The 15,216-nt window shown below is 38.2% G+C and overlaps 1 protein-coding gene across 9 annotated transcripts in view; it reads left to right on the top strand.

Annotated features, from left to right (window-relative positions):
- Positions 1–15,216, top strand: part of HUWE1 (HECT, UBA and WWE domain containing E3 ubiquitin protein ligase 1) — a 564,154-nt gene that overhangs the window by 265,997 nt on the left and 282,941 nt on the right. For all 9 annotated transcript variants that reach the window (XM_089233267.1, XM_089233272.1, XM_089233273.1 and 6 more), the window contains exons 42-43: positions 1,944–2,184; positions 6,736–6,898. In XM_089233267.1, coding sequence (XP_089089393.1) covers positions 1,944–2,184; positions 6,736–6,898 — 404 coding nt within the window. The remainder of the gene's footprint in view (positions 1–1,943; positions 2,185–6,735; positions 6,899–15,216) is intronic.

Here is a 15,216-nt window from a genome sequence, read left to right as displayed (position 1 = left end):
TGTGACTATGATTTTACAAGTTATCCTTATCTATTTTGTCTTTTTCATTTTTTTTTGTCACCAGCACATTATCACCATTGTTAGGTCTCGTTATGGTGTTCATCATCTGGGCCACAACTATGGGGGGGGGGAATAGGTGGATCTGGTGTGCCGAACCAGAGAATGCAAATTTCATCCTCTAACCCATAGTTCCCCAAACATTTTCTTTCACCGCTCCCTATTTCAGGAATTCTTTTCTCTCATCACCACTAACTCAACCAAGCCCATACGATTCTATGTTAAGTCTGTAGCTTCTATCGCCTCCCACCAGAGGACGATTTTGCACACTTTAGGAAACACTGCTCTATTCTTCAACATTACATGGGGTTGCCAAAATGATAGGTTATCACGGCTGACGAAGTATGTTGTTGCATCATCATTGTTCATCATTGAAATTTATTCAGAATATATGCTCAAACCTTGCATGTCATCATGCACCCTGTCCTTTTTCAATATTTTTATGAATGAGCATCATTCAGTCAGATGAAAAAAAACATTTTGACAGAAGTCGGCACGATACCTGTAAAATAAATTAGTTTCTTGCCCAAAATGTGCTGCCAGCATGGTTTTAAAAAGCGATCACATTGTCAGCCCACTAGGTCAGAGAGAATGCAAATTCCAACCTTCAACATTACAAGGGGGCACCCAAATGTGGGTTTGCACTGGCTGACCAAGCATTTAGTTATGGCCCTGGGAATTGGGTGTGCCAGAATAGGAACCCAAAATCCAAATGTAATTGGGTCAGTGAATTCCTTTGCCAATACATTCATCATCAGTTCCAGAATTCTTCTTCCCAATGTTGAAGATGTTTGGCGAACAAAAAACTGATGATAAAAATGTGGTCAGACGTACACCTAGTTCTATGGAATACCTCTTAAGATTTAGATTAGATAGTAGTATAGTAGATTTATAGGTAACTAAAGAGTGTCAAAATATTTTTGACAATATTTTATAGCTTTCTCCAAAATTGAAGCTTAAATCTGTATATTACTTCATGATCTGAGTATTTTAATGGGGAAATCTATTGATACAAATACACTGTTGCCAAGTGAGTACATATTGGAGTAACTTCAATAAATGTGTAGACTTATTTCTTTTTTACTCAAACACGTACTAAAATTGATGAATAAAATAATCCATGATTGTTTGCGATTTCCGGATGAATTATGTTTCTTGAACATTATCCATGTTCCTAGGTCAGAATACAACCAATGATGGTGATTACAAGTTGTCACGAGTGTTACCAAGAATAGCTTTAGTCAGAGTGTGAAATATTCAATTTACCACTGACTGATGATTGTTAGCCCTTGTTTCTTTTCTTTAAGGTCCGCATCGAATGCCAGCTTGTCACGTGGCCAGACATAGATTTAATGGATGACGATTCATTCTCGGGAATAGTAATCTAAATGCAAACCATAATTTATTAATCGCTCATCGTGTTCACGAAAATAAGTGGGGGTATTATAATGCAAATTATGCATTTATAGGCATGGCTCATCAAACGATATTACTCTCAGGTACAGGGGAAATCTACACTCAAACATGGAGGATATGGCATGTACACTTATACACGAGATTCATCTCATGATACCGAGAATTGGAAATTGCCAAATTTGGCATAACCTTGCTTATGGAATGCTAGCCATGTTTGTATTACCCTTTCTAATTTTTTAAAAGAGGGATGTGTTATATTTTAGTCATTTGGTAAAATGTAATTGTTGTCTATTAATCTTTTCTTTCGAAGTGGTGATTATCTTTTGTATTATGGACTGAGAATTAATTTTTTATAGGAAGTTCACAAGAAGTGATTTAATAATTTTTTTTCCTGTTATGCTTCAATCTTAAAAAAAAAAAACATGCATGAGAAATGGAGTGAATTAAATATTTGTGAATTTAAATTTCAGGATTTGCACATCTCTTTTGGGTCTTCCTGTTGATCCAGATACACTTCATGCCATTCTGAGGTTGTGTCTGCGCCTGACTAGAAAACATTCACATGCAGTAACATTCATGAGTATGAATGGACCAAAAATGTTGTTGAAATTGAGTCAACAGTATTCTTTTGTTGGCTTTACATCATTAGTAACATTGCTATTTAGACACATATTAGAAGATTCTTTGACTTTAGCTCAAGCCATGGAAAAGGTATGAAAAATTCTTGTCGAAATGAAACTTCCTCATGCGTTTTTTTTTAGAACAAATAATTTTTGAAATGTTCAAGTGTTTTCCCCATAATATTGTCTTTTGGAAAGGGTGTTAAAAGCTACAGATACAGCACAAGGTCCTAATAGAAATTCTCAGACGGGGGGGGGGGGGGGGAATAGTTCTTGTGAGCAATGACTGAAGATATAACCATTATGTATCATGCATGTTGGTGCATAGTATGATTCAAGTTGATCCTGTTGAACTTTTGTGAATATATGACGTATCATACCCCAGAAGTTCAACTTGTTCTGTTAAGTTAGTAAATTGAGAGATTATTTGTGAAAGTGTCGTAAGTCATATGGATTTATGAGACGTTAACACATCAATTTCTGATGAGACATCAATTTGCTTTTCAGGCTTGAAGGCCATTGAACGAAAAGGTGAACCTCTTTGTTAGTTGTATGAAATACTGATAACTGGATACCAAGCAAAGATAATTGGAAAGAAGTCACATTTATCTGTGGGGGAATCAAATCACCAACCTCTCATTTTCTGGGCGCGTGTTGTACCATTAAACTACAGGGGACCAACATTTTCTTTCCTAAGAACACTGTTTTCCTTTTGGGCTGAACGGGACTATGCACTAGATAGCCTCCTAACTCAGCAACAGCTTGTAATGAAATTAGCCTCTAGATGGCAACATAGAACGAAACGATGAACCTCTTTTCTAATTGTACAAAATACGTAGGGTTATACATTAGAGTTCTTAGGGAAGAAAATTATAGGCCATTGTTCGTTTGAGTTTGATCTCAATGTTTCTCCTATGCTAGTGGTTGCCATCTTCAGGAGAAATATTATTGGAACAAATTAAAAATTTTTCTGAACTTTCTGGTTGTATTTACACACCCCCCCCCCCCCCCCAGTAGCTTGGCCTACGCTATTGTTTTGTGACTGGTCAGTTGATGTTACGGCTGGTGGTGAATTAAAGGTGCAGGGATGGGATTGCTGTGCCAATTGCACCATTAGCAATTTCCTGCTACATACTGTGCCATAACCTTGATTTTCTGAGAAAATTTGGCGCTTCTGCGCCAATCGAGGTTCTCCAAAATTTCCCTCTTTAACTTTTGCTTTCGATGACGTCATTTGAATCATGCTGTGACGCCAACCTCGGCGTTGCTACTGTAACTTGTAGAAAACCTTTGTGTATGTTTTGGTTTTTTTTTGTTGAATTCATCAAGATAACCGGTTCTGCCAAGGTTTCCTGCAATTGGGTGTGAAAATAGTGTCTACGCATTTCAGATTCCGAAAACTCGCGTCGCCTTTGATTGATTAAAAAAATTGAATTTCGAGCTAAAAAAAGTTAGGGGTTTTTAACCTATCGGAGACAACGCGGGTTTTCGGAATCTGAAATGCGGACGCACTATGTTTGCACCATCGAGCTGGAGGGAGTGTGACGTCAGCTGTCTTCGCCTTGGCAGTGCTGAGAACGGTGTCCGCAACAACATTTGTCGGAAGATCACGCGACTCGGGGAAAACACGCACAATCCCAGTTATTTTCTTATGGCACAAATAGGAGTTTAAAACAATAAATATGAAAAATAATTTCAGCATTGATGAGATAATTCTAGAATTAATGAAAGATAATTCCAGAATTAATAAAAGAAAAATTCAATTTTTAATGAATGATAATTACAGCATTAACAAAAGAATTTTGGAATTGATGAAAAATAAAAATTCTCTCTAGTTTTAATGAAAGGGAATTTCAGTTCCTAAATAAATGATAGTTATAATTCCAGCATTAATTAAAGATAATTCTGTAATTAATGAAACATAATTCCAGCATTAATGAAAGAAGAAATAATTTCAGCATTAGTGAAAGAAATTATAAAGGAAATAATTCCAGAATTATTGAAAGAGATAATTCAGTATTGATTCAGAAGTAAGGAGTCCAGATCAGACTCATCTCGACTGCATCAAATCCAGGAAGTCCTTTCAGATAAAGGTGTTTTAAAGAAAGCTTTGTTTCTGAAAGAAGCATCAGAACTTTTAAATGGCTTTCTGACATTATTTGAAAAAGAGGAGCCCCTCATACACATTTTCTATGATGAGCTAGGAGCTCTTGTTAAAAAAATTATGGCACATTTCCTGAAATCTGAACATATTCAGAATGTTAGAATTGCTGAGCTTTAGAATTTAGCAATAGAAAGCAGTGAGAACTGGAGGAAAAATGTGGTTGTTGGTGCTGAAATAGAATCCAATCTTGCTGAGCTGGTGGAATGTTCTCAACAAAAAATTTCTATTAGGTGCTAGATCACGTGTTTGCATCCCGTTATCTGACTGGAAAACTCTCCATTATGTATTAAGTAAATTTTTTTAAAGCTGCCGCAAGTTGTTTGTTCTTCAGATGTCCCTGTTCTCTTGGTTGAATGTATTTCTCTGCAGTGTGAAGATATACATGTGAGTTATCGAAAGTTAGATAAGTATTGGGGATCTATATTTGATCCGAAAAACTTGGAAGTGCAAAGTTCAAAATTTTGCTTGTGCTCGTCAAAGCCTTATTCAGTCTTTCCCACATGGAAATGCAGACTGCGAGAGGCGCTTTAGTGTAAACAAACATTTCCTGCAACATAGATCAAATCTTTTGATTGATAGTATCAATGACATTAAGCAAATAAAATCTTATATACAACATTCTCAAAATGCTAAAGATATTGATGTCAATGCCAATCTTCTGAAAGCTGTTCACAGCTCGCATCAGAAGTACCAAGACAGACTTCGGCACCAAAAAACTTATAAGTGGCTAAACTTATGATATGATACATTCCACGACCACATGAGAATGAAAGACTAAAAGCAGAAGAAAGGGAGTTGGAAATTCAGTTATCATCAAAAACTATGCTGAACACTGCAGAGAAATTGATAGAAGTGGGGATAAAGAGAAAAAGCTTTGTAGACATGGAAAGTGGGCAAGTTCGTGTGAAAACAGCGAAGGAAAAAAAAAAATGTGTACTATTCTTGAGAAATTAGAGGAAAACAGTGGCATTAGTCAACAGAAACAGTCAACAAAATGTCATGAGGTTTTTTTTTTTTTTCTTTTTAATGTATGCTTATTTGTTTGATTTGTAAACTTTTTCTTCTTACGCCCAGTTTGGATTTTTTTATATTAAGGTAGCCCCTGAAAATTTTTCTGCGAGTCTGAAAGAAATTAGGGGAATAAGAATTACTAGGGACCTCTCTGAACCCAGATAAATTTCAAAGTGATCATCACAAGCTTTAGAATTCCACTTATTTCCAAATCTTTTCAATCAAATGACATGCTCATAAATGACATAATAGAAAGATTAGTTTATGAATGTCTGAATACATTTTCTTTGATATCGCTGTATGTCTTCAAGCAAAATTTATATTTTTGCCAGCCATTGCCTACGTACCAATCTCTCACTGCTACAAGTTTTTTCATATGCGGTTGATATTTTTCCTGGGTGCAAAATTTGATTGTTTGCCACGATGTCAAATATCTTCCCTTTTTGTGATTTAGTGAATGGAGATTTCTGAAAGTTCTTCAGTGATATTCATTTCAGCCTGAAGAAACTGTCATTTGTACCATGTCTATGAACTGCCAAAATTTCAGAGCACTATTGAATATTGAAAAGCAATGTACATTTAAAGATATTACTTCCAACTGGTAACGTAAATTATCAGCTATATTGCTGTAATTTTTTTAACCCAGATATGCCTTAATGCTAAAATATCATGAAATGCTTGCACATGTTTAATCCGGTGATTGGGAAGCATCAAAATATCCGGAGGAGAAAATTTTTGAGGGGGTTGCGTGCTCGTTAAGCAAATGAGGTAGCCTGAATGCTACCAAATGCCTGAATACAAGACAAAAAAATAATTTATTGTCAATATCTGAAAAAATATGGAATTTAACACTTCGGGGAATCTGTTACAGATTAGAATAATAGAAAAATATTTTTATATATATTGCTTGTGTGCAAACTTTTCTATCATTGTTTAAGAATTTAGAGCAATATGTCTCCTCCACACATGGTATTTCACTCCGTAATGCAAAGGTCAAAAATCATTCTTTGTTGGCTTGTCAAGAAATAAGAAATGTGTACCTTTGAGCCATTCTGCTGGTAATGATAGAAACTTCATGAACAACTCGCAAGTAAAAATCAAAAGATTAGGAGTTGTTTAGAAGCAATACCAAAACGAGCTCAAAATAAAAATACCTTCACTTGAAAAATACAAGAAAAGAAACTTGTGTTGCTTGAGAGCAACATTGCCAAATAAAGGGGTAAACTACAGTGATCGCTCACTTATACGTCTGTGCAAGGAACAAGGAAAAATGACAAAAGTGAATATCATTATCCTATGCTATTGACAGGGAGTGCAGAAAATCATCTTGTAACACAAAAACAAATGAGAAATCAGTGTGTCTAAAACTTGATGGGACATTCTGTATGTTTTGAAAAATAGATAAGAGTTATGTTTGCCCATGGTAATTTTTCGAAATGAATTTTTAAAATCATTTTTTTTTTCCAGGTGATAAGGTCTGCTACTGTTGGTGGATCATCGTTGTTCGTTTCAAAAGAGTTACACTATGTGTTCCGTGTGCTTGGACCAGCAGCTTGTAGAGATCCGGATCTATTTTGTGCTGTTGCAAAAAGTAGCCTACGTATTGCTTTGCTTCCAATGTCCAAAAAAGGTTATTTGATACTTCATATAAACTATTTTTAGAGATACTTATTTTGTTATAATTCTTCACTGTGGAGAATTGAATTGATATAATTCAACTTTGATTTTATATATGAATGTATATACAAATATTAACACACAGGCCATAAAAGTCAAATATCCCTACGAGGTAGGTTGAATTTGACTTTTATAGCCATTAAAGTTACCCGTAAAAAAAATTAATATGTCAAATATAAGCAAATAGCTGTACTCAATATAAAAGCATATATCTCCAGAAAAAGAAAAAAAAACACTGCCCATATAAAAATTATGGATGTGTTATCTGAGTATGGATAGCTTCTCAATTTATTCTGTTTATCATACTTCTTTCTGAACATGTTAAATTTTAATTCATAATGATGTAAAAAGTAAAGAGGGTATAGAAAAGTTCCTTTATTTTGCTGTAAAACTGGTACAAACAACTTGAAAGTTGTTATAACTGTTAACTTCACAGGGCTGGCGTCCGTGTTTTTTATTCAATGCGACGCAGATTTGTATACGGTTTCTTCTTCAGGTTACATTTGCATGCATGTGGTATTCTTTTTTTCCTGATAAATTTCAATAGGAATGGCGCTTCAACGTTTGCGGAGCGCCTGCTTCAAAACATGCTACCACCTTTAAAACATGCTACCAACTTCTTGTTTCATGTTAGACCATGCATTCTTTGACAATTGCAGACCTGCCAACTCTCCAGATTTAGGCGGGAGGCTTCAGATTTTTCATCCATCCTTCCGCTCTCCTTATTTGTTGAAATTTCTCCGGATTTCGGCAGAAAATTAGATTTTATGCTAGCTGTCACGTTGTCGTGACGTCAATGACTGCCGTCGTTGTTAGGGGAAAACACCCACAGAGGACAGCTATGGTCATTTCTATCAAGCAGCCGTAAAAAACTGTCTTGGTGATTGCATTTAAACAACTGGCAAACACGTGACTTTGTTGATGTAGCGTTTATCTGCAATAATTTATCAGGGGCATGACCTTGGTTGCCGAAATTCCTGTGTAATCGTTATTGCACTCCATTAACAGTCGTGCAGTAAACACAAGTTTTCTCCTGACCAGCTTTGTATTTTAAAGTTTTTAAATTGTTTCCTCTAGTTAAATATGTCTTAAAGAAAATATAAAACTTTAAGCTATATAAAGCTTTTAAGAGTTCAATATACCCAAGACTATCAATCACTGATAGCATCCACGAAAGGAAACACATACTTTATGAGCAGTATATGTAGATGTGATTTCTCTCTCTATTCTGCATAGAAAGACTGACATGGAATTATATTCTGCTTGGGGGCAATGCAGAATCTTCCTTGGGGGGAGGAATGGAACTTTTTCTTTTTTTGGTTAAAAAAAAATACAATTTTTTTTTGTGAATGTTTTTTGATCGAGTCTATATCAGTGCCCCTGATATAGACTAGATATGGAGGGGGGGGGGGTACCCCCTCGGGAGAATTTCTGGATTCCCAAAGTTGGCACATCTGCAATTGTTTGTATTGGTGTGTATTATCACCTCCAAAGTTTTTCCTGTCATTTCTGAATCGTCCTGTATGGATTTCACTGTATATGAACCACAAAGGCGTATGAGATTAAAGTTGAGCTTTCTATATTTGTGAATCATGGTGGAACTCTGCTGTCTCGCAAAGTTGTTTATGGAAAGGGAGGCTAAAGTGGCCTTACTTTTTATATACACTGGTGAAATAAATTAAGAGAATTTGCATATTTTATCGAATTTCATGAAAAGAACTGAACTGAATGTAAAACCACTGCTTCTAGACAAAAATGCAAATCTTGTACGTCAAATACATAATCGTACACGTGTGTGTAGGCGGAGCCAGTAGAGAAACAGGCTTTATAAGTGAGCGTAAGTTAAGACTCATTTTGTTCGCTAGCACACCTCTGCGAATTTCTTAGTGTTATTTTGCAGCAATCGGTTAATTTCAAATTGTAACAGTAAAAATGAGTAACCAATAACATTTAGATGATGGAATGAGGTGGCGAATTGTGGGGAGGCTAGAAGCAGGCCAATCTCAAGTCCAGATTTGTAGAGTTCAATTTAACGCCCAGCAACGTGTGTAACTTATGGAAACAGTTCCAGGATACCGGATCCATCGAAATAAAGCCTGGACAAGGTCGTCCAAGAGCCCCGACGGCCAGAGAAGATCGCCATTTGTTGATTATGGCGAGGCATAACAGGAGTGCTACAGCTTCTCAGCTCTCTCGTGACTTGTATGCAGCCACAGGAACCCGTGTATCAAGGGTGACTGTTTCCAAAAGACTTTATGAGAGAGGGTTGTTTGCAAGAAGACCTGCTGTTTGCGTCCGCTCACTTCTACAGACAGGAGAATCCGTTTATCATGGTGCAGAGAGCATAGAGATTGGAGTATGGATCAATGGGCGACCGTTCTCTTCACTGATGAGTCCCAGTTCAGCCTAAGCACCTATTCTCGCCGTACGTTCATATGGAGAGAACCAGGGACCCGCTACCTACCCTCCAATATCCGCGAAATCGACCATTATGGCGGAAGAGGTTGAATGGTCTGGGCAGGCATCATGTTGGATGGCAGCACACCTTTCCATGTCTTTGAAAGAGGCACTGTGACTGGTGTGAGGTATAGGGACGAGGTCTTGGAGCCCTATGTTCGCCTTTTCAAGGGTGCAGTTTGCCCTGAGTTCATTTTAATGGGCGATAACTTGAGGCCACATAGAGCTCTTCTGCTCGACGATTTTCTAGAGAGTGAGGATATTCGCCGGATGGATTGGCCAGCCAGATCTCCAGACCTTAACCCTATAGAGCATGTCTGGGACGCTCTGGTGAGGGCAATTGCAACTCGCAACCCCCCACCGGGAACCATCCAGGGAATGAAAACAGCGTTGCTGAACGAGTGGGACCAATTGCCACAGGAAATGATAAACTGTCTTATTTCAAGTATGAAATCACGCTGCGAGACCTGTATATCTGTAAGAGGGGACCATACCCCCTATTAACCCATTTTTTTGTTTATTCTGCAACCGCTGTTTCATACCTTCCGACTCCAACGAGTGTTACGCACGATCATGCGTGTGTATTACATTTATTGAATGGTTATTTGTTTTGTATTGTATCAGTGTATTTACATATCAAATTTCATTAAAATCGGTACAGTAGTTCTAGAGATAACAGACCAAGTCTGCAAATTCTCTTAATTTCTTACACCAGTGTATTAGGATATTCAAATAATCTTCCAGTTGAAAAGTTTTTTAAAAAATTGAATTCAAAAACTTTGTTCTTTTTACTGAATTATGTTTTGATGTCCAGGAGATGGGGCGGGGTTTCATAGCTCGCTGGTAGAAGTCGACATCTGTTACTGCTTAGAGGCTTCTTCAGCATTGGCATATGCACTCAGTGGCCAAAAAAATTAAGAGCACCCCTCTCAAACTTTGACTCATCTGTGCAGCACATGTGCTGACGTAATAAACAGGATTTGCTAATGAAAAATTGTTCTTGTCAGAAGCACCAGTTAACGTTGCAATTTGCCTGTTCATTGGGAAAACAGATTTTAGTGACTTTGAGTGTGGGATGATGGTAAGTGCCAGAAAGGGCGGTTCCAGTATCTTTGAAGCTGCTGATCATCTTGACTTTTTTCATGCAAAAGTATTTTGAGTCTTCAAAGAATGGCAGCTAAGCCAAAAAAACTTACGGTGGAATAGTGGGTGGAAATTGCTTGTGAATGAAAGAGGTGCCAGGTGATAGACATGTATTGTGTGTAGAAATAGAAGAGATATTGTAGCATTACCATTTAGGCCCCAGTGGAAATAGTCCTTTTCTAGTCATTTTTATATTTTTTACCTTTACATTGATTCCGGGATCGATTAGCAAGATCATGTGCCGCCAATCGACCACCATGTTTACTATCTTTTGTGCTGCCAGATGCCGAATATCATAGTTCTACAATATTATTCTAAGTTCATGTGAATATGCAAATTTATTTGTCAAAGTGTTATGTTGATTCTATCGCCACCGAATCTCGATACGGATTGATTCCGGTAATAATGTGAGATGGGAGTTTTCCCTTGTATGCCGGTAGTGTGCATGGAACTGGCGCATTAGTCCTTGGACATTCATTGTTACATTTCATTTCACCTGTGTTGTTTTCATCTCGTCTCGTTCCGGAAGCCATGAGTTGATGATCTAGCAGGGTGCTTCAGCGCTGTTCGATCCGTTGATCATGCTCTTCATCTTCAAGTCAAAAATCAATCTGCCTGTGTTTAAGTCTCTGAGATGTTGGCTCTCGTCTATGATGGGATATTTGTCATGTTCGTTGTCTCTTCGGATGCTTAATCCTGTTCCTACGGAGTTTTCCTTTCACCTGGATATCGATTGGACAGATCAATAAAGAAGTGAACTGTTCGTTGTTGTGATAGTGACATCCCGAAATGTGTAATCGACGGACCGATTGGGTGAGAACGTTTTGAATCTGTTATATATTAATGTTAAAACTCTAAAGAAAATTTACAGATGCATGTTGTGCAGGCTTAAAATGTTTTGTTGTAAAATCGTAAGATTAACGCTGTAATAAAAGTCTTAAGTAAATGAAATAGTTGTCACCTGTCTGGCGAAATTATATTTGGGAAAGATAAAAATAGAATCCGGGATGTAATGACAGCACAAACCATTCGTTACACTACAACATAAATTGCAGCGCATACAACTCTGGATCGTAGCAAAGGATACCCGTATGTTCTACAAGACGGATCTTAAAGCAAATTGGTTTTAATGGATGGCAACCAACATGGGTTCCATTGATTTCACTGCAAAACTGAAGAAAATGACTTGGTAGCTAGAAAATGCCAGAATCAGACACTTGATGAATGGAAGAAGATTATCTAGTCTGATGAGTCAAGATTTCTTCTCCATGACATTGATAGCAGGATCCATATGTAGTGCAAGCAGCACGAAGCCATGGATCTGGCATGCCACGTGACAGCTGTTCAAGTGGGTGGCAGCAGAATTACACTTCAGGGAGCATTTTCCTGGTATACTTTAGGTCCCTCATTTCCATTGCAAACTCATCAATGTCTGCGCCTACCTCCAAATCGTTGCTGACTATGTGTGCTCATTTATGCCCACAATGTACCCTCTCATGGGGCTGGAATCATCTCTGCTTGATTTGAAGAACATGATTCAGTTTAAATTGCTTTAATGGCCCTCTCAGTCACTCGATCTGAACTTAATCAAGCATTTGTGGGATGAGGCTGAAAGGTCTGTTAAAAGCTCTGAAACTTCACTTTCTAATATGAAGGAATTAAGAGCTGCCATTTTGTTAGCTTGGGCTAATATTTCCCCAGAATAGTTTCTCTAACTTGTAGAGTCTATACCTAGTGCGTAGAAGAATATATCTGCAGTCATCAAAGCCAGAGGAGGTCCCACACAATATTAGTGTTGAGTAGCAGGGTGTTCCTAATTTTTTGGCTACACAAAAGGGTGTACAGTCTCACAATCAACTGACAGTTTTCAAAATAAGATAGTAATTTAAATGACATATCATTCTTGCATAATATAAATGTGCAAAGTCAGGAATTTCCGCTACATCATTCATGTCAACAGCAAAATGCCTAACGAGATGGCTTGAAAAAGATGTCCATTGCAAAGCATATTGCAGGGGGTTGTATAGTTATTAAAATAGAAAAAATTAACTTTTTGAATTAACACCCTGTGCACATGTAAAAATCCACTGAATCAGAAAGTTGTTGCTCTGTCTCTTTCCTGACGCTAGCAAAATAATTTCCATGTTTATCAGTGCATTATTCTCAGAGATATCTGGAATTCCAAAAGCAGGAAAGTTAGAAAAGAAGCATTTGTCCATTATGTTTTATTGTTCTTTCCTAACTTTCTTCTGACTTTTTAATTCAATTATCTCAGTAATCATTGTAGTTAGAAATGTGAAAATGTTTTTTTGGTATCAGGAGAGACATGGCAACAATTTCTTTTTGGGCACAGGGTGTATGTATAAATAGTTAATTTTATTTTAATAACTATACAACCCCTTGCAACATAAATGACATAGCTAAAATAAATTCCGTATTTCGACATTTATATTCTGCAAGAATGATGTAAATATGTCACTGTTTTCTTGCTACCCCAATATGAAAACCATCAGTCGATTGTGGAACGTTATGCATCTGCAATAGTCAGGGTTCGCACATCCTTACGAACTCCTTAAAAACTCCTAACTTTTCATTTCCCTCTGGAAGGGCCCTTATAACTCCTTACTTTTTGCAGCCACGCCTGAAAAAGTCTTTTTTTTTTTTTTTTTTCTCTGAAGGGATGTTTTTTTTTAGAATAGGCGTTGTTCCCCACCGTGATGAATAGCATTGCCTAAAAAAATAAGAGGAAGCTTCCCCCAATATAAAGAGGAAGAAAAGATTTTAAAAAAACGTGCTCTCCCTTTATAATAGGAAATGTGAAAGCAGGGGATGGGATTGGAACATCCAATGGTTGTGCATACCTGCCAACTGTTACGATTTTGTCGTATTTAGTAAATTAATACGATTATACGCTTTTGCTTCTAAACATGAGATTTTTTACCGAATCGCTAGTTTTGACGTGTTTTCCTGCCTATGTCGCAAACTGGTCAGCGTTGGAAATCGATGGTCCGTAGAACGACATCACTCCGTTGAACCAGTAGCCGAAAATTCCCCCATGCCTGGTGGTGAGAAAGTTTTTACTTATGTGGCGAAACGATGTCTCGAACCTCCTATATTACGCAGTATACTGAGTGCAGACCTCGCAGCTTTCCTATTTATCCTACTATTTTCCTAATTTTGCCGCAATCGTCTTCTTTTTTACCACAATTCTCTCCTACTGTTCCTATTTTATCCCTCCTTCCTATTTGCTTACAGCCAATATCTCACTACGAAAATTCCGAGAAACCGCAAAATGTCACTGCTTTCCGCAGTTTTTTTTACTTGTTTTATTCACATTACAACTCGCTACTGAAAAAGAAAGGAAAAAAAATTTCGAGTAAGGGACGACGACAAGCGTATCTTTTCGCCGCCACGCCTTAAAATGCTAAAAACTGAAGTCCAGTGGGGAAAGCGAATCTGTTTTGCAGATTGGTTGCCGTAAATAAAAAGGCAAAAAAAAAAAGAGGTACAGGCAAGGGCGTAGCGAGGGGGGGGACTTGGGGGTCTGGTCCCCCCCCCCCCCGAAATGTGAGAAAATGACCGAAAAAAGGGGAAAAGATGGCCAAATCCATTGTTCTGTCACTTTGGTCCCTGTCCCCAAAATGAAAGTGGTCCCCCCCCCCCGAACGAAATTTCTGGCTACGCCCCTGAGTACAGGCTCTATCCACACACAAGATTCCATGAGAGAGAATGGGTTTATCTCTCCTGGGATCCCGTAACGAGCGTTCATCCCTGAAGCCAGGTTTTCCTAGGAGTAGGCTTTTTGCGCCGCGTGAACCTAACTGGATCATTTCGTGTCGGCAGAAATGAGTTACATAATGGCGTTACGCATTTGCGTTTTCCAAGCGTGGCGCATCGGCTCAGGATGGCTATATAGTATATGACCCTGGCGTCATCTACTCTATCGGCTGCATGCTCCGGTTTAAAGGGAAGAGACACAACACGAAAATGAAGGGAAGATCGCTGAAACGCGCGGCACACGACGCTTAACTCACTAGAAGCAGTCTGCCAATCACGCCCGATGTAAAGCGCTGTCGTGAGCCGTATTGCGCTCTATAGGAAAACAGTCGTACTGCTTTTCATATTGATGAATAGACGGCGTGTAGCGCTGGGTGATTCACGTTGCGCGCTGCATAGAAAACCTGCTAGTAAAACCCGGCTTTTAAAAGTGACAGCCCGAGCCACGTCTGGTTTTACAGGAGGGGAGGACGAGCCGATCAGCCGCTATAGCTAAACCCACTTTTTTTTAACCTTTTAACCTTCTGAAAATAACTTTCGAGTATCTTTATGTGAGGGGTCATTCAAGTATTACGTCAGCATGGATGGGGGATTTTCGATTTGCTGACTTGATGACGTGGAGGGGGGGGGGATTGGATGATTCTTACGTCATCAACCACCCTTTATAAAAAATATGAAATATTCTTAATGGCACCTTACTCGGTGCGCGAAAAACGAGTAAAACTTTTCACTAGTTTGTGGGCACCTGAACTAACATTCTCCGTATTGAGTCCCCTACAGAGCCACTCTAGTGATCTTCAAATACTTAGCGGATCCAAATGCTCTGGAGCTGTGCCGCGCGTCATATAAGTGATCCGTGATTATGCCGCAGATCATTGCATTTTTAATTGGGTT

This window comes from Pholcus phalangioides, unplaced genomic scaffold (assembly GCF_987345545.1).
Source record: "Pholcus phalangioides strain wild (caught in Gottingen) unplaced genomic scaffold, Ppha-v1.0 ptg000007l_1, whole genome shotgun sequence".
NCBI lineage: Eukaryota > Metazoa > Arthropoda > Arachnida > Araneae > Pholcidae > Pholcus > Pholcus phalangioides.
This window is presented reverse-complemented; position numbering and strand designations above follow the sequence as displayed.